Below are 18,215 nucleotides of genomic sequence, written 5' to 3'. Positions count from 1 at the left end.
TTTTGTTTGCCAATGTTGCACATCATGTCAAATCAGTCCTACAGTGCCAAAACTCACGTCAAAATAGCTGAACCAAGGGGTCAAAACCTGTTCAAAATGTTAAGCTGGAGGTTGAACATGTACACAAATCATGCTCATTATTAGGTATCAGGCATGGGAGTGGTCCTCAGATCCGCAAATTTCAGAGGTTTGAGCATGAACTTCCGAGGAAGAAAAAAATCTGATGAAGAAGCAACATTTTGGCCGTGACATTGAAATGCATCATTTCAAATGGGTAGATTGGAACGGCCAAACCATGTGCTTTGTAAATCAATTATGTGGTTTAAAGAAACAGTTGGTCGACATTGTCACTTACTGTCCAAGTATTTGTCTGCACTTTGATCACTTTTGTAGATTGTTGCCGTCTCCTACATGAGTGCATGTGTCTCTGACAGAAGCCAACATTTGAGCAATTTAATAAGCATTGATTTTAGTGGCTCATACTCAATGACTGGATTAGACCAAGCTGTACAGAATGTAGTTGGGTTTTTGTATAGATTTTTGATGTTAAATAAGACATGTGAGCATGCTTATGTTAGGATTCAGGCATCCAGCTGTTACCTGGCTAGGACGGATCTCACCACTGTTGGCCAATTTTTGGATAGTATGATACTGAAAGGGAACTCTCAAGCCTTGCAAGTGTCCTTCACAAGGATGAGTTTGCATTATAGGGAATTGAATTTGTTTGCGTTAATTTGAATGGTTCTTGACTCAGTGTTGTTGTTTTCTTTCTGTTGTAGGTCTAGCAATTGTAGAGTGAAGATGCACAAGAGAGAAGAGTGGACTGCCTTTGCTTCAGCTGTAGATGTCTATGGCCTAGAGAAGCCTGAGCGTACACTGCTGCTTGTGAAGGAGTGGAGATAGGTCCACTCACCTAACCCCTCAGAACACTGTGTGTTGAAGGGGAGACAGTAGTATCGGTGGTCAAGATGTCTATATTTTGTCTACCAAACCGCCGCACTTAACAATCATTTTCAGCTGTACATTTTCTTTTTTGCTTCAGCTTGCTTCCCTGTGTTTAATACCCCCCACCCCTAAAAACAGCGCCTGAAAGTGGAACACTCTACAACATAGAAAAGTGGTGGATTTTTCAACATTTTGGCTGCAGTCTGTATTCTTCCACATCTTCCGTGTGATATGTTAAATGTTGTCTATATGCTCTTTCAGCTGTCATCTGCTTCAAAAGCAACATGTCGGTACATGATGCGTTATGTAATGAATGTAAATCACTTTATACCATTGTTGTTTTTGCAAAAAATTGTCTGTTCTCTATAAAGATTTATGGATGGATATCTTTGTTGACAGTGATCTCTGTTCACATGTGTGGATAAACAGTTTTTGTGGAACCACATGCATGTGAAACGTTTCCTGAAAGAAGTTATAGTCCTGTAGTACTTGCGTGAAAACATGATACGTAGAAAAGCTAAAATGATCATGATACGTAGAAAAGCTAAAATAATCATCAGTGGCACTGATTTTCCCATCATGCACACTTAATGGTCTGGAATTTTAGAGAGCTTGATGTTTGGTGGGTGAGGCATATGGTTAAGTGTTCTTGTGGCCAAAAAGTTGTTTATTATTTCTATTCCTTTGTCTCATCTTTTTTTTAAACAAAGAATGGTAGTGAAACAGTATTGGAATATAAAAGCTGGAGGGAGGAGGGGTAAGAGTGATGTCGGGATTACGCAGGAGGACATTATTTCAAAATTTCAGTGTGTTTGCATGATCATGGACAAAACATCATCCTCATGGATGTGTTGAATCTGAGTAGCTTTTAAATGTGATCTTGGGGCGCTGGCTTTGTTCAGCTAAAGTAGATTCCTTTTTGTACTTTTATATATCATCATGTCTGTAATTGTTGTAATAATGTCTCTTATCATCAGTGTGAACTTGTAGGCTTAGAACTTTTACTAGTTTACTAGAACATTGTGGATTTATGTTCCCTGAGTGTAGAGGAGATGGTTAGCTTTTTTTTAAATACCTCGGCTCAAGCAGGAATTGAAGACAACCTGGCTGGGTAAATGAGTGCTTTAGCCATGATTGTTGGTAGTGTGTTGTTGCCTGCTGCTTAAGCTTGGCAGTGAGAGTAAAGTTGGTTCATGTGTGGAGGCTTACACAGAGGGCATTGCTGCAGAGTGATGGGACAGGATATGTGCATTTATTTACCTAGTGTCAATCCCCCTCCCCCGTCTCCCCCTCTCATCTCAAACTGTACTCTGTGTTGTCATGGAATCAACATCACCATGTGGTGTTGGCTGTAAGTGTAACTGGCCAGTCTGTACCATGTTTTCTGATTAGGTGGCTAGTTTTCTTTTTCTCTGCTGTTCATCTTATGTGTGCGTTGGTGTCATTTGAAAACATTAGTTCATTCATCCAGGCAAGCATTGAGTTGGTCACTGTTACTAAGTACTGTGACTAGAACTAGAAGAATTACGAGTCAAAGAAAGGAAGGTGACTTCAAGGTTTGCAAAGTATTCACAATGACCCAGAGAGGTGGGGGTGGCAGGGTTACCTGTGTGAAATGCAGATAGCTGCAAAGGCTCATGTGTTGTGTCAGATGTGTTTCAGTGATATGATTTAAATGTTCTCTCTTCGTCGGTTCATTTCTGACTTGCGTGTTGAAAATGTATGCTTCTTTTCCCTGAACAAAATTACAACATCATTTTAATGTTATACTAGCCATGACATCCAGACTTTAAACACCATACAACTCTCACACTGAACGGCTGCTTGGAAACCACACAGTTCTAACTGCTATTTACATCTCAAGAATAGCTGTGGCCACCCTTTCACACCCTGCTACTTAATACTAATAGCATTCAGTGTCATCATTTTTTTCTGGGTGTACTCTTATTCTATTGTAGAAGGTTGTGAGCGGGGTTCTGTTGTCTTACGTAGGTACTGATTTACATTACCCTTCCCTCCCAGCCTTTCTTTTACACACAGAATCGGTGACACAGAAATGCAGATTCCTTGTTTCAAATTTTAGGATTTTCTGTTTGCTTAAAGACTAAAGTGGGCTGACAATAAGAGTGGGGAAAGGCTTAGAATGGAGAAAGGTGAACGAACTGTGTTCTCCGTCTTCCCTCTCGCAAGCATTTTGCGCCCACTCAGGCCAGCTATCACATGAGGTTGTTTCTTCGATCACACGATGCTGTTTCAGGGTTTCGCGATCAAGTAACGTTGCTTCTGTGAGCGTGTTGAATTGTGGAAAGATCGAATTACTCTGAGGACAGCTACTTGTGAGAGCAATTGTGACTTCTGCAGTAGCCACAACTGCGATTATATTGGGGGAGGAGCATGAAGAGGGAATTGACAGATCAGAAATTGGTGCTTTCATCAGATTGCCAGGCACAGCCCTTTCCCCACCTATTCCCCGGAGAATCTTGTTTTCACTGCAATTCTCCACTTTTCCTACCCTGTATATATGCCAGACCACACCTTCATGGTTAAAATGATAGAATTGTTTTTCTTTTGAAATGTGTCATAGATATGCAAGAGTTCGTATGCGTTGGTAGATTTCAGTAAGGGGAGAGGACGTTCCTTTCTTTTCTTTTTGTTGTCTTTCATTTATAGCCATTGTGAATCGTAGCAATCTAATGGGTCATGCATGACTTTACGGATGTAGGAAAACATTAGTGGGACTACAGTACTAAAAAAATGTCATCAGGCTGCGTTGTTGTTTGTTCTTGTTTTAATGAATAATTTGATTACGAAGCACACAATTGGTAGGTATACTCGGATGGTATTGTCTTTATAATTGAGTCATAGTAATGTAGGCAACTGTGATAAGAAAATCTGTTAAATTTATACAGAAAAGTACCCCCCGCGGGTTAGGGGGAAGAATTTACCCGATGCTCCCCAGCATGTCGTAAGAGGCGACTAACGGATTCTGTTTCTCCTTTTACCCTTGTTAAGTGTTTCTTGTATAGAATATAGTCAATGTTTGTAAAGATTTTAGTCAAGCAGTATGTAAGAAATGTTAAGTCCTTTGTACTGGAAACTTGCATTCTCCCAGTAAGGTAATATATTGTACTACGTTGCAAGCCCCTGGAGCAATTTTTTTATTAGTGCTTTTGTGAACAAGAAACAATTAACAAGTGGCTCTATCCCATCTTCCCCCTTTCCCCGTCGTGATATAACCTTCGTGGTTGAAAACGACGTTGAACACCAAATAAAGAAATAAAGAAAGATGTTCTTGTTTTAATGAATAATTTGATTACGAAGCACACAGTTGGTAGGTATGGTATTGTCTTTATAATTGAGTCATAGTAATGTAGGCAACTGTGATAAGAAAATCTTTTAAATTTATACAGAAAAGTTGGATGAAACATTGAGATACTATATTTTACTCTTAAAGGCTTGTAGGTGTGACTGTTCATCATTTCCTTTACATTTTATTCTGATACAGGGGTCAGAAGAGTCTCATGTACATATCAACTTGATTTTCTTCGTATGTGTTGGTGTGTGCATGATTGTCTTTTTAGAGTACACATAATGGTTGTTGTGTAATGTCTGTACATTTCATGCGTGGCTGTCATTACTAGGTTTCTGTGACAAGTAGTGGAGAATTGTTTTGTACCGATTACTGTGTAAATATGTACTGTAATGTCACTCGGGCTTATAGATCTGTTTCACTATTTGAACTTGCTAGCAATGCTGAATTAAGCTTACACAGTATGTGTTCTCGCAAGTCTCTTGGACTTACTGGTAGACCCAATCACTTATGCATCAGTTTACCATTTTATCAAATAAGTCTCTTTGATCAAGTTTTTTTTATTTGTCTGTGCCATTTCCCAGACACATGATCATCGCTCAGCCTTAATTTTCCATGAAGATTTGGCAAACATTTGTGAGTTCTTTCTTTGCAAAAACTATAATCATTTCACAATGGGAAAGACAGTTGTCAGCTATGGAGACAGAAGATAATGAGTGACGTGTTGTGCAGCAGCTTTATTTAGTAGAGGCTAACAAGAACTGCACTTTCTTCTTCATAAATGTAGACAACTTGTGTTTTTTATGAGGAGAAAACTTCACCGATTAACAAATACGTTTTTTAAGGTTTAAAAAAAAAAAGATAGCAGTACTGGTCAGGACTGGATGAGGTATGAGCAGACTTTTACTGCGTACAATTCTCCTGCTGTACAGAGAAGTTTAATGATGTCCCCTCCTCCATGCTAGCTTGGCCTCTTGTGATTGTATGCTTTTGTTGGGTCTCATATTGTGTGCGTGTTGTGTGTGCTGTATCTGTGTTCACTAACTTCAAACACATGCATTCCAAGAGGGAGACAGAGACAGTTGTGCACCTCAGTATAAAGTAAAGCAGAATTGGGTGGCCAGGTACTGACATTGTTGTGGGGTTTCTTTGTACAAACGTGGAGGGAACACATACTGAACACTCAGTTTGGCTTCACATGAGACGGCTATGCTGAGGTACACTTCTTATTTTCTTATAGTAAACATTGACTATTCATATGTGACTGTCCCCCCCGCGGGTTAGGGGGAAGAATTTACCCGATGCTCCCCAGCATGTCGTAAGAGGCGACTAACGGATTCTGTTTCTCTTTTTACCCTTGTTAAGTGTTTCTTGTATAGAATATAGTCAATTTTTGTAAAGATTTTAGTCAAAGCAGTATGTAAGAAATGTTAAGTCCTTTGTACTGGAAGTGGAAACTTGCATTCTCCCAGTAGGGTAATACATTGTACTACGTTGCAAGCCCCTGGAGCAATTTTTTGATTAGTGCTTTTGTGAACAAGAAGCAATTAACAAGTGGCTCTATCCCATCTTCCCCCTTTCCCCGTCGCGATATAACCTTCGTGGTTGAAAACGACGTTAAACACCAAATAAAGAAAGATATGTGACTGTACTTGCATAGCTTTGTATAACCTTTTTTTGTTGATGTTGAAGTGACTGTTGATTTGAATTTTGAAGTAAACGCATATATTTCAAAGGCAATGTCGTTAGAACAGTGCATTGTCCTATAAAAAATAAAAAAACGCAAAATTTTTCCACGATTACAATGTGATAATGTTTTATGTCAGATCATGTAGGTTAGACTATTTTCAAAAAGTGTTGTAGGGATCAGAATTAAAAAAGGCGCATGTTTTGACATATTTGTACAAATTGTGACTTCTGTATAATAAAGAACATAGATTTCCCCCAATTTGGACTTTATTAGTCCGGGCAGTTAGTGCTTTTGAAAGCATTTTATTGGGGAAAGAAAGAAATGCCCGTTTTCCTGATAAATCAGCTGCAAATCACTTGAAATTCTACATGGATATTATTTAATCAGCAGTAGTTTCAAGGGGGGAGGGGGGGTGTGTAGTTGTAGTAAATAATGTTCTGGATGATTTGGAGAAAGATGAGTATCTGTAAAATTACACACAAGAAGTCTGTGATGAAAGATATATTTTTATCTCCCCTGTTACACCTGTTACCAAACAATTCTCTCTGGTGATGAAGAGCAGTGTACAATTCTGAGAGCAGTAAAGTAGTAGCACAAAAGTAAAAGTGTAGCTGTTATAAAAATGTGTCATAGTCTTTCAAATATTTGGGAATCTCCCCAATACATACTTGGCTGATGATCTACTATTACGTACAACCCTCAGTGGCTAGCTAGAAGTCTTCATTTACACTGATCATTTTAACATCATTTATTAAATTGCATTTATGCCACCACATTAAATTGTGGGGTTTTTTTGTTCTGAGAGTGAGAGGGTGTGTGTGTGGGTGTGTAATTACTTTTCTGCTTTCCCAGTGATCACATTACACAAGGACAGTGGCGCAGAGTTTGACATGCAAGAAAGTCTGGTTAGGGGGCACAGCACACTACATATTACTAGTGTTCAGCTACCTGCATTTGACACTGGACAAATATAAAGTCTATATTTGTTTCTTGTAAGACTTGAGCTATATGAGCATACATGTTCCAATTACAATCGCTTCCTTCAAGTTCAATACCAGCAGTTAATCAAAAACTGCACTTTCTGCATTGTTAAAATCCTGTTTTCCCTATGGGACGAAAACCAATTAAAACCTTGAACCTTACTTTGCAAAGAATCATTACGCAAATGAAAGATGCTTTGCTACAAAAAGAATTAAATAGGTTAATACATTTTCAAATTATAACATCTATATTTAACTTTTTTTTTAGAAACTCAATTTTTAAACACACAGACAGCAGAGTATTACAGCATAAGAAAGTTCACATTCATACATAAACAACCCCCCGCGGGTTAGGGTGAGTCCCATATTGGTTGGGACGAGAAAGAATTTACCCGATGCTCCCCAGCATGTCGTAAGAGGCGACTAACGGATTCTGTTTCTCCTTTTACCCTTGTTAAGTGTTTCTTGTATAGAATATAGTCAATTTTTGTAAAGATTTTAGTCAAGCAGTATGTAAGAAATGTTAAGTCCTTTGTACTGGAAACTTGCATTCTCCAAGTAAGGTAATATATTGTACTACGTTGCAAGCCCCTGGAGCAAATTTTTGATTAGTGCTTTTGTGAACAAGAAACAATTGACAAGTGGCTCTATCCCATCTCCCCCCTTCCCCCGTCGCGATATAACCTTCGTGGTTGAAAACGACGTTAAACACCAAATAAAGAAAGAAATACATAAACAAGGAACAAGAAACTGCTACAGGAGCACACTCCTTAACAGGTGCAATTGCCTAGTGGTTAAGGCCTTCCATATGAGAGGTTCAGGGTTTGAATCCCAGCTGCACCTGGTGGAGATTTTTCTGATCTCCCAGGTCAACGCATGTGCAGAACTGTTAGTGCCTTATCCACCTTCGCGTATACACACAAGCACAAGACCAAGTATGCACAGAAAAGATCCTGTAATGAGTTATAGAAAACTATACATGTGGGAGTTTCAGCCCTTGAACGCAGAAGGAAGACACTGTATTGTTCAAGGCGCAGGCTAGCTAGTGTTGTTCAGTTTTTCAAAGGCCTTCAAAATTGTGTGTCTTCTTCTTCTCGTTCACTTGTGTTGACATACTAATACACACACACAAATGAAGAGGCAGTTGGGGAAAAATGGGATGAATTTGCATCATCTTTCATATAAAAAAAAAACTATAAAAAAAATTGATAGTTTTTATTTTATTGTCTATGACACAAAAATATTAGCCAGTTTTAATAATAATATTCAAAACACTTCAGTTTTTTTTTCTCTTGTCTCCATAACATAAAATCATTGTTCATTTTAAAATGTTCAACATACCAATTCACAAAGCACTGTACTAGGAATGTTGACATTTTGTTTGTGTAAATGGAAGACATGTGCATTACTCTTATAACACGCATAACTGTTTCTTCCTTGCGTCGCTGCACAGAATTCAGTGGGCTCATGCTGGTTTCTCAGAGGCAGTGTCCTCATCCACAACACCAGGTTCAGATTTGACCTGGGTCACACTTTCCTGCTGACCGGCCTGTGCAGTGGAACTGGACGTTCCTGCAGAACCCGACCCTGCGCTAGGGGGGCGTTCAGCTGGTTTGGGAGAAGTGGTTGTGGTGGTGGTGACAAGATCAGCAGCTGAGGGCGGAGACCCCCCAGATCTGCCCGCTGCAACTGATGGTGCAGCTTTCGTGGCCAGAGCTTCACCAGTGCCCATGAGTCGTGGTGACGGGGAACCTGTCGGTGCAGGTACGCGAGGTGAGCCTGGCTGGGAGCCCGGCCCTGGGGAAGTGGTGGACGCTATTAGGCGTGGAGAGCCAGCCATGCGTGACGGTGTGCCGCCACGAAACGGGGAAGCACCTAGAGTCCGCCCCTGGCTTTTTCTGGCCTCCCTCTCCGCTTTCTGTTGACGTTTGAGCGAGTTGAGCACGTGGTCCATGCGAGCCACCTTCTTCTGCTTGGCTTTGGCTGAAACTGCACAAAGAAGGACAAATCACTGTAGCAATAACAGAGACAAACACAACAAGATCAGATAGGATAATCTTTCCTTAAGAAGAGCCGAATGCTTATAAAATTAAAATGTGCCTTTTTCTTTCTTTTTTTTGTGTATCCAGCATTTGCAGTATTTTTATCTATACACATTCAAAAACATACATGATTGAGGAGTACAAAAACAAACGAGTCGCGTGAAGCGATATAAAAACATTTAGTCAATCGGTAGGCATCAAACTAAAAGATCAACACCAAAAACCAGTCATCGCCGAGACTACATTTAGTTAGTTTCGACTAAACTTCCCCGTAGACCGATATGGGTCACGCTCGTCTCCGCGAAGCATGCGAACATTATACTCGACCTTCTTCTTCTTCTGCTTTCGTGGGTTGAAACTCCCATGTACACTTGTGTTTTTGCACGAGTGGAATTTTACGTGTATGACCGTTTTTACCCCGCCATTTAGGCAGCCATACGCCGCTTTCGGAGGAAGCATGCTGGGTATTTTCGTGTTTCTATAACCCACCGAACTCTGACATGGATTACAGGATCTTTTCCGTGCGCACTTGGTCTTGTGCTTGCGTGTACACACGAAGGGGGTTAAGTCACTAGCTGGTCTGCACATAAGTTGACCTGGGAGATCAAAAAAATCTCCACTCTTAACCCACCAGGCGACAGCGACCGGGATTCGAACTCACGACCTCCCGATTAGGAGGCCGACGTCTTACCACCACGCCACTGCGCCCGTCTATACTCGACCTATTTTCTTTAATTCTGAGCGCGTTTTTCAAGTAAACATAGCATATTTATATATGTTTGAATTCACGAGAAGACGAGGAATACAATGCGATGTTTTAATCTGTAAGTGAAAAATCGTACTAATTTTTCAGGTTCCGAGCTGAAAAGTGAAATGCAATCCCAAAGTCCGGACTAAGTCAAAGATTGCTTGACCCAAATTTCAATCAATTTGATTGAAAAATGAGGGTATGACAGTGCCGCCTCAACTATCACTAAAAGCCGGATATGACGTCATCAAAGACATGTATTGAAAAAATGAAAAAAATGTCTGGGGATATCATACTCAGGAACTCCCATGTCAAGTTTTTGACGCTTTGACGCTTTTGCGTAAAAAAAAAGGTGTAAAAAGAAAAGCGTCATGTCAAGTTTTATGAAGATCGGTCCAGTAGTTTTGCCTGAATCGCTCTACATATACACACACACACATACACCATGACCCTCGTCTCGATTCCCCGTCTATGTTAAAACATTTAGTCAAAACTTGACTAAATGTATAAAGAAAGAGTAAACAAACAGAAAAACCCCATCTTACAACAAACTCCAAGAAAAAGAGACATGTACACTGATGTAGAAAAAGACAGAGACATTGACACAAAGTGTCAGTGTGGCCTCGCCCGCAGTTGTATGATTATCCACATGTAGGGATTATTTAAATGGGCCTACCTGGTGTTCTGGGTGTCAGCTTGACCTTGGATGATACCTCACTGGCAGTGTCATCAAAGTCAAAGGCGCTCGGCTCAGGAGCCCTGGAAGCACAACAGATGTACTGTGAAGGTAACAATCAAAAGCACTGAAAAAATTAGATGAGTCAAACCTAAATAGCCTCATGCAAAACTGGCTTGATCAAATGGTAATGTGATGACACTAAAACTATAAAAGGTGTTTGAAATTTGTGTGCACATCAATCACACAAAATATTTAACCCTTTTGCTGTGTCAGCTGACGTCCTGGATAACTTGCTTTAACGGGCAACCAACCGTTTCATAAACAACAACAGAAGGAGTATGGTATATATATATATATATATGTATAGAATGACGTCAAGAGCAAGAATGCATAGAAATTATACATGAGCAAGGGAGATCATCCTTTACTCTGTGTGTGTCTCCACCGCCTACATTCCAACTTGTGGAATTTTGAAAGCAGGGAGCACACTAGAGGTAATGGAAGAGGTGTGGGGTGGGGGTAAGAATTAGATCTAGAAAGAACTCTTCACAGACAGCCTACTGGAGAATCAAACCCTTTCGGAGCCGATTGCAACACTGAACAAGAATAACCCGAGGAGAGTTCCACAAATTTCTAATACTTCAAATTTCTTTTTCTTACTCTTCACTGACAGTTGCAGGGGAATCAAAGAAAGATTCTCGTCTATGCAGAGGGCCTACCGCAGAAATGTGGTTTTCTCTTTTGCATAGAAGTTTGAGAGTTCTTCTCTGTTTTATGCCAAGAGACTGCCTGATGAGAGCTTCTCAGCTCGAAACCGGTAGCAGTCTTGGCTAAACAAAAACGGACCTTTTCAGGTTCAGCACTCTATGAGAATGCCCTTAAGGTAGTTCACTGGACCCGTTAAATATAATTTGGTTTCTCCAAAAAGTTGGTTATTTTTTAAGTTCGATCTGTCTGCTATGCATTCAGCATAAAAAAAATATAGGGTAGTGGGTTCGTTTCGGAGCTATGAGTCTCGGAAGACAGTGCCCGTTTTGAATTTTGGACCGAAAAATCGAAAAATGGGTATGTTTTGAAAACGGCCAATTACACAAACATCTGCATAGGAATAGTCATTTAAAAAATATCACCCAAAGCAGCAATGGGCAGGTAACGAAGTGCACTGGTAAACGAAAATGTTGCGCATACTCAAACTTTGTGACGTCACGTCTTTTGCCAGAGTTTATTTTAAATTTGTTCCTCATGTTGAGGTATTTTATTGCTGGTAGCCTGGAAATAAATTACGATTTGATGAGATGGGTTGTAAACGCAAGAGCGATCAAAACGGCATTAAAAAAAACCAAAAAAACGACAGGTTGGTGGTGTTTTTAGGGGGGGTTCACTCCCTTGATTAACCCCACCCTTTGCACTATTACTGTCCAGTGTGCCTCAGAAAAATATGTGTCACGATAATGTAAAGGGCTGTTGTCCGATCATTTGTCTCAGATATATGAGCCAACTAAATTATGTTTTTAAAAACCACTGTTACATATGACCTCTGTTGAAAGTCAAAGGTCACCGCAACTTTGAAAGGCCACAAGTCCGATTCAAATGTAATAAAAACGCCAATCAAAAGGTGGAGGTCACTTGTTTGATACAAGTGTAATAATAAAAATTAATAATCAAGGCTTGGTTTATAATTTTGCTTAATAGTGCGTACTGTTATTTGTTACGGTTTGAAGGCTGGGACTTTTTGAGGGTGGAATTAAAGCAATTTTTCGCCTTATGGGCCCCTTATGCCTCGAAGGACTTCAATTATTGTATTATCTGCTGCCAGCGAACAGCAGAAAGAGGGCTGCATACACAAGACACTTGTTCTTAATACTACTGGCTGTTATTCTAGTTCAAACACCGGTTTTAACATGTGGTATTCTGATGCAATCACGCTGTGAGCATCACGGGTTGGGAGACACTCTCTTACCTGCTACCGGAGCTTCAATGTTAGCTTTGGTGATTATTACGATGTCACTGGCAAAGAGAACGGCTTTGTACCGATTTCATTAGATGCCCACGTGTTTTTGACCTCGTGGTTGGGAGGCGTGTCGCATTGTTTTTATTTCTGGCGGTTTCGTCATTTTCTGACGTCATTCACTTACGCTGCCTGAAAAATGTGACGTTTGTTCTATTTACGTCATTCGAATGTTCGACGTGTTCTTCTTCTTCTGCGTTCCCTGTTCGATGTGTTCGAATTCCCAGCCTGCCAGGAAAAAATGGCGACACAACTCAGTGGCTTCCCTTTGTGTATGAAGAGTAATATCCCTGTCTCCATTTGACCTGCCTTAAATGCACTTCGGTGACTTCTCAATCCTTTGAGGTTGTAGAACTCTCCTCGGGTTATTCTTGTTCAGTGTTGCAATCGGCTCCGAAAGGGTTTGATTCTCCAGTAGGCTGTCTGTGAAGAGTTCTTTCTAGATCTAATTCTTACCCCCTCCCCCCACCTCTTCCATTACCTCTAGTGTGCTCCCTGCTTTCAAAATTCCTTGTTGGAATGTAGGCGGTGGAGACACACACAGAGTAAAGGATGATCTCCCTTGCTCATGTATAATTTCTATGCATTCTTGCTCTTGACGTCATTCTATATTTAACTTTTCTTTAAAAGTACAAGCGATCGAGTGCACATTTTGGCATTTTTAGCAGCGCTCTCATTATAACTTTTTATATAGATATGTATATATATTCATTTATACATCAAGGGCACACTGTAACTAGTGTAAGTTGTCAATTCAGGTAAATACAGGTAATGCATTGTATACAAATATTTCCTAGCAGGAAACAGGTTAAAGATACCGTCCTTCGCATGTAAACAGTTGAGTAAAGGATTATGTATACCATCACACCCACAGATCTGTTTGTGTATTTCATAGGATAAAGACCATCCTTACACATGGATGTATGCAAAGGAATTTTTTAAAGAAACAACAGTGTTGCCCATTTCTTGCAGAAAGAGAATCTTTTACTGAATCAATTTCGCAGATTGATATGAACTATAAAGCTATCAATTATGGAATCAATTCTGCAAAATTCCCGTTCTGCACAGGAATCAGGTGTGCTGTAATTGTTGACATGGAAGGACTCTCACCTCATGTAAAACACCTTGAAAACCTATTTTGGTTGACATGACCGACAACATGAAAGAGAAGCTGTCCATAGTGTGATATCAAGCAGGTGGTGTACAATCAAAAGGGAAAATATAAATAGAAAAAACACATGTGAAAAAATAGTGGGATGCGGTTAACCTGTGAGTATGACACTGACACAGCATTCAGCAGAACATCACCTTTTTTCTTCATCCTTGTCATCTTCTTCCTCCTCCTGGTAAGACATGAAACCTGCAGGCTGCTCTGGCAGATCTCTCTGTGGTTGCCTGCGACCAGGGCACACCCATTTCAATGGTAATACCTGCACATCACAAAACATTGTCACAATCAGGCTCAACTTAAGAAGGATTTATTTCTCAGAGTCAACTTTGTGTGCAGACTCTCCTCGGTGTCCGAACACCCCCGTGTGTACACGCAAGCATAAGACCAAGTGCGCACGAAAAAGATCCTGTAATCCATGTCAGAGTTCGGTGGTTTATAGAAACATGAAAATACCCAGCATGCTTCCTCCGAAAACGGCGTATGGCTGCCTAAATGGCGGGGTAAAAAACGGTCATACACATAAAATTTCACTCGTGCAAAAAAAACACACGAGTGTACGTGGGAGTTTCAGCCCACGAACGCAGAAGAAGAAGAAGAAGAAATACATGATAAAGAAGGATTCGTTGTGCCCGATCAGGGGCTACAGTTGGAGATGGAAGTTCACCAAAAATTGGGAACATACTAACTAAAATACGGTGGGTGCAATAGGCGCCCCCATTTTTTTAGCAAACACCATCCAAGGCCGCTTTGGACGGGTAGAAATTACGTAGTTTCCAAGTCTATGGATAAAGCTCGCGTAAGAAGATTACGTCACGGTCGAAAGTCTTTGACGTCAATTAATGCATCATGACGTCATGCCTCCCTGTAGTCTTTCTCTCTCGCGCGGTGTGTGTGTGTGTGTGTGTGCATTTTGTGCACATGTGTTAGTGTTAGTGTGTGTGTGTGAGCATGTGCATGAGTCTGTACTCGTGTGTGTGTGTGTGTGTGTGTGTGTAAGAAAGAGAGAGAAAGAGAGAGGGAGAGAGAGTGTGTGAGTGTGTATGTGTGTGTGCATGAGTTTGTGTGTATGTTTGTGTGTGTATGTGTGTTTGTTTGTAAAGGTGTGTGTGTCCGTCTGTCTGCGTATGAGTGTGTGTTTTGTGTGTATGAGATTTGTGTGAGTCATTGTGTGTGTGTGTGTGTGTGTGTGTGTGTGTGTGTGTGTGAGCCTGTGTGTGCATGCGTGCGTATGTATGTGTGTGTGTGTGTGTGTGTGTGTGTGCGCGTGTCAGTGTGTGTGTGTGTGTGTGTGTGTGGGAGAGAGAGAGAGAGAGAGAGAGGGAGAGAGAGAAAGAGAGAGAGAGAATGTGGTTATTTAGATGTGTGTGTGCGTACATGCATGCGTGTGTGTTTTTCTGTGTCTGTGTAAGAGAGAGAGAGAGAGAGAGAAAAATGTGTGTATGTGCGTGTGCGTGAGTTTGTGTGTGTGTGTGTGTGACTTGGTGTGTGTGTATGTGTGTGAGTGTGTGTGAGAGAGAGAGAGAGAGAGAGAGAGAGAGAGAGAGAGAGAGAGAGAGAGAAAGCGGATTTGTCCTTCGCTGGCACTTCTACTTAATTATTATTATTATTCTCTGTGGCCAACACTGAGTCTGAAGTTACCACTAAGCAAGCACCTACCGCTGTTTTACCATGTGTTGTTCTTCACTTAAATCAGGAAGAGACTGGCAGTGTTTTCTCAAAAACTTCTTTTCACAAATGATTCTCCTTTTGCAAATTCAAGGCCTCTTAGTCTTAGTACTGCCAGTAGTAATCTGAAAGTTAAAAATAGAGAGATTTTCACCAGAGGTAAGGCTGCAAATTGTTAGTGTTACAACGGAAAAAGGAATAAGTTGATGATAGAGAACCAGCTCCAGCATTACCTGATCAGTGTCCAGCTGCTGAAACATGAGGAGAATGTCTTGAGGGGCTGGTTGCCAGACGGGCGGCTCTGCCCATGTCGGGTTGTACAACTCTGGCTCCGGCTCCTCCACTACAAAGTCCCCCGCACCATCACTGGGACCCATGGCTATACTTGCTGCTGACGGCTTTGCTCACTGGAAGTGTGGTACTGGTCCTTGGCTTCCCTTTACCTACAGCACAGATTAACCACGTAACAAGGCTGAAACCAGTCATTGAGTCAGAGCTCTATCCAAACTCAAACGAACAAAGTTAATATTTAAAAATAATAATATTAATAATAATAATAACTACAATAATAATGATAATTATTCATTCACATTTCATGAGCCTCCTGTGCCCCTGTTGATTTGAGAAAATTCTTCTCATCCTCCATTTTCGAGACATGTACTAGCCTAGATACCACATTACCAAATGATGCTTGAGCCTTGAGAAACTTCCCTGCAGGTAACTGAAAACACAAGTGTTATTCCCGCAAGAAGCCACATTACCCGACAGGTAGAACGTGGAATGCGAAGGTACAAAACCACAAATAAGTAAGTGCGTTTTTGTTCTGAGTTTAAAACTTAAAATGAAGTCTGTATGAAAATACTACACGTTCTAGTTTAACTAAAGATACGCTGTAATTCACCAAAAGAAATTAAATTAAGGTTAAGAGTTTTGTCTTCAAGTTCAAGTGCCATGTGCTGGATTTTGACAGTGATATGCCCTGATTTGATAAATTTTTCAGATCGGTGTGATCGGCATGGTCGTGGTAAGGACGCAGCGCTGTGTGACCGGGCCCTTAAACTATCACAGTGCACTGAGATATAAATACTATAGAGAAAAACCTCAAAAATAATTATTGAACTCAGCGCTACGCGCTTTGTTCAACAATTCATTTTCTCGATTTGCTCAATACATCTCTGTCTTAGCTCAATGTGAATCATGATGTTTCAATAACTTAAATAATAATAATAAAAACAATAAACAAGAATAATTTCAGATGTTTATGACTTGATGTAAAGTTGCAATAATTGGGCTGATTGGGCTTATTTCGTGATTCACTGATTCAGTCATTGTTTGTGTATTCAACATTGATTCACTTATCATTCTAATCTTTCAGATTCATATTCATACCGGCCTATTCATAAATAATGACTAACAAATAACACATTAGTCATTACAAAAAAACATCACTTGATCCTCCCGTCAATATTATAGCAAGCGATTCACAGAGCGCGGCTATTGTTCTCACCAGCGCAGATTGTTGACGCGCTTTATTTTTGTACATGTATGATTATCAGCAACATTTTAACAACAATTGATTGCACCTACCTCTATTATATTATCTCAAGTGAATCTATACACCGTTCCAGCGCTTACATGGAAGGAACGAAGAAGGAACCCGAAAGAGGAGAAAAAACCACTCGAAATAAACGATCTGCTCTGCGTTCAAATCAACCAGAAAAACAAGAAAAATCGCGTATTTGTGTACCCGATGTAATCCTTAGAACCTTTACACTCTTTCTTTGGACACTCAAAAGCAACTTAATTCAGGGCTGCAAGACTACAAAATTGCACTTTCTGCAGACTGAATAATTATACGCGTTCTAATCAACCGGGGCAAAAAAAACACGAAAAAAACGATCTGCGCATGCGCGAATTCCAAAATGGCTGCTGAAGTGTTAACTGGTGTTACACCGATTAACAGCGGTTCTGCGGCACTGTACTCGGATACTTGTTTAAAAACGTCATCCCAGTTTAAAAACTCAGCTGCTTTCCATATAGTAGAAGCCATTGCAATGACATGTAGTGATATGACTGCCAAGTATTCAAGGCCGGAACTTAGGCACGTTTTACATCGGCGCAGCGATATATATGGTGAACTCAGTTGAAAGAGTGAGAGAGAGAGAATGAAGCTCTGTTTTTCGTTTTATTGAGTTTTATTTCTCAAATAGATCAGATAGATGTAGCTGTTGTAAACTTTGCGATTGTGAAGAAAATGTAACAGCAGAATACATCGCGCGTCGTGAATCGCAGCGCTCCTCGTAGAGCCGCGCGTTGTAAATCGCAACGCTGCACAACGCACCGCGCGCTGTGAATCCACTTCGCAATATTATGGCTTCAAATTCAATGGGGCTTGGATGTGGGTTAAATACTGTTCTGCCTACAGACTTTTAACAGATAGGCCGTAGCCAGTTCGCATCCGTACAAAGCGGCAGTACCAACTGGCAATACCACCAGGCATAACATTAACAAACACGATTTCATTGATTTGATCGTTAGGCAGAGTTCAGTTGAACTTGCACGTACTTCGACAATTGTACGTGTATCACTTGTTTCGCCTTTAGACTTTGAGCTTACCTAGGCAAATGAACAGTACCAGTGAGAAACTACTAATCATTCGATCGCCTAAAAAGACTGCCTAGGAAGAGCTTATACTGTCACTGTGCATCAACAAACTTCCCGCCATCTTGGAATCGGAAAGGAATTTCTGCTTCCCTCCCTTGCAGTGCTTCCGTTTGTATACATATTTTATTGATGTTTTATTATATTTATTTGTTGTTTTCATTTTTAAGAGACAGTTAACATTTACAGTTTAAACTGCGTTTTCAACAAAACTAGTGTAGAACGTTACCACGAAAATGTACATAAAGTAGTTTTGTTTTCAAGGGAAGTAACACAGTTTGCATTCAGGGTTAAATTGAAGAGTTACTTCCCCTTA

The 18,215-nt window shown here is 40.4% G+C and overlaps 2 protein-coding genes and 1 long non-coding RNA gene across 4 annotated transcripts in view; 1 reads left to right on the top strand and 2 right to left on the bottom strand.

The window, feature by feature from the left end:
- The window catches only part of LOC138975942 (mitogen-activated protein kinase 1-like), a 28,085-nt gene extending 21,360 nt beyond the window's left edge, over positions 1-6,725 (top strand). Inside the window, exons 11-12 of one of the 2 annotated variants that reach the window (XR_011458820.1) lie at positions 780-4,061; positions 5,731-6,725. The gene's annotated coding sequence lies outside the window, so the exon portion shown is untranslated. Of the gene's footprint in view, positions 1-779 lie in introns of both variants that reach the window. The other variant, XM_070348716.1, reaches the window with a different exon arrangement.
- Positions 1-18,215, bottom strand: part of LOC138975955 (uncharacterized) — a 149,852-nt gene that overhangs the window by 127,126 nt on the left and 4,511 nt on the right. The window lies entirely within an intron of this gene.
- On the bottom strand, positions 7,941-18,006 carry LOC138975945 (PAXIP1-associated glutamate-rich protein 1A-like). Its single transcript, XM_070348720.1, has 5 exons — positions 17,855-18,006; positions 15,472-15,681; positions 13,711-13,832; positions 10,392-10,474; positions 7,941-8,914 (listed from the first exon to the last, which is right to left on the bottom strand). The coding sequence occupies exons 2-5, from the start codon at positions 15,613-15,615 to the stop codon at positions 8,391-8,393; spliced, it is 873 nt and encodes a 290-aa protein (XP_070204821.1). The 5' UTR covers positions 15,616-15,681; positions 17,855-18,006; the 3' UTR covers positions 7,941-8,390.

This window comes from Littorina saxatilis, linkage group LG9, assembly GCF_037325665.1.
Source record: "Littorina saxatilis isolate snail1 linkage group LG9, US_GU_Lsax_2.0, whole genome shotgun sequence".
In the NCBI taxonomy this organism is placed as follows: Eukaryota; Metazoa; Mollusca; class Gastropoda; order Littorinimorpha; family Littorinidae; genus Littorina; species Littorina saxatilis.
Note: the sequence above shows the minus strand (reverse complement) of the source record. Positions and strands in the feature narration are given on the sequence as shown.

Bases quoted from the DNA above. Each gene is read 5' to 3' on its own strand.
- LOC138975945 (XM_070348720.1), bottom strand. From the start codon at position 15,615: ATGGGTCCCAGTGATGGTGCGGGGGACTTTGTAGTGGAGGAGCCGGAG. The intron at 10,475-13,710 runs GTGATGTTCTGC...TTGTGCTTCCAG, and splicing joins GACAAGGATGAAGAAAAAAG to GGCTCCTGAGCCGAGCGCCT. The intron at 8,915-10,391 runs GTAGGCCCATTT...TTCTTTGTGCAG, and splicing joins GCTGACACCCAGAACACCAG to TTTCAGCCAAAGCCAAGCAG.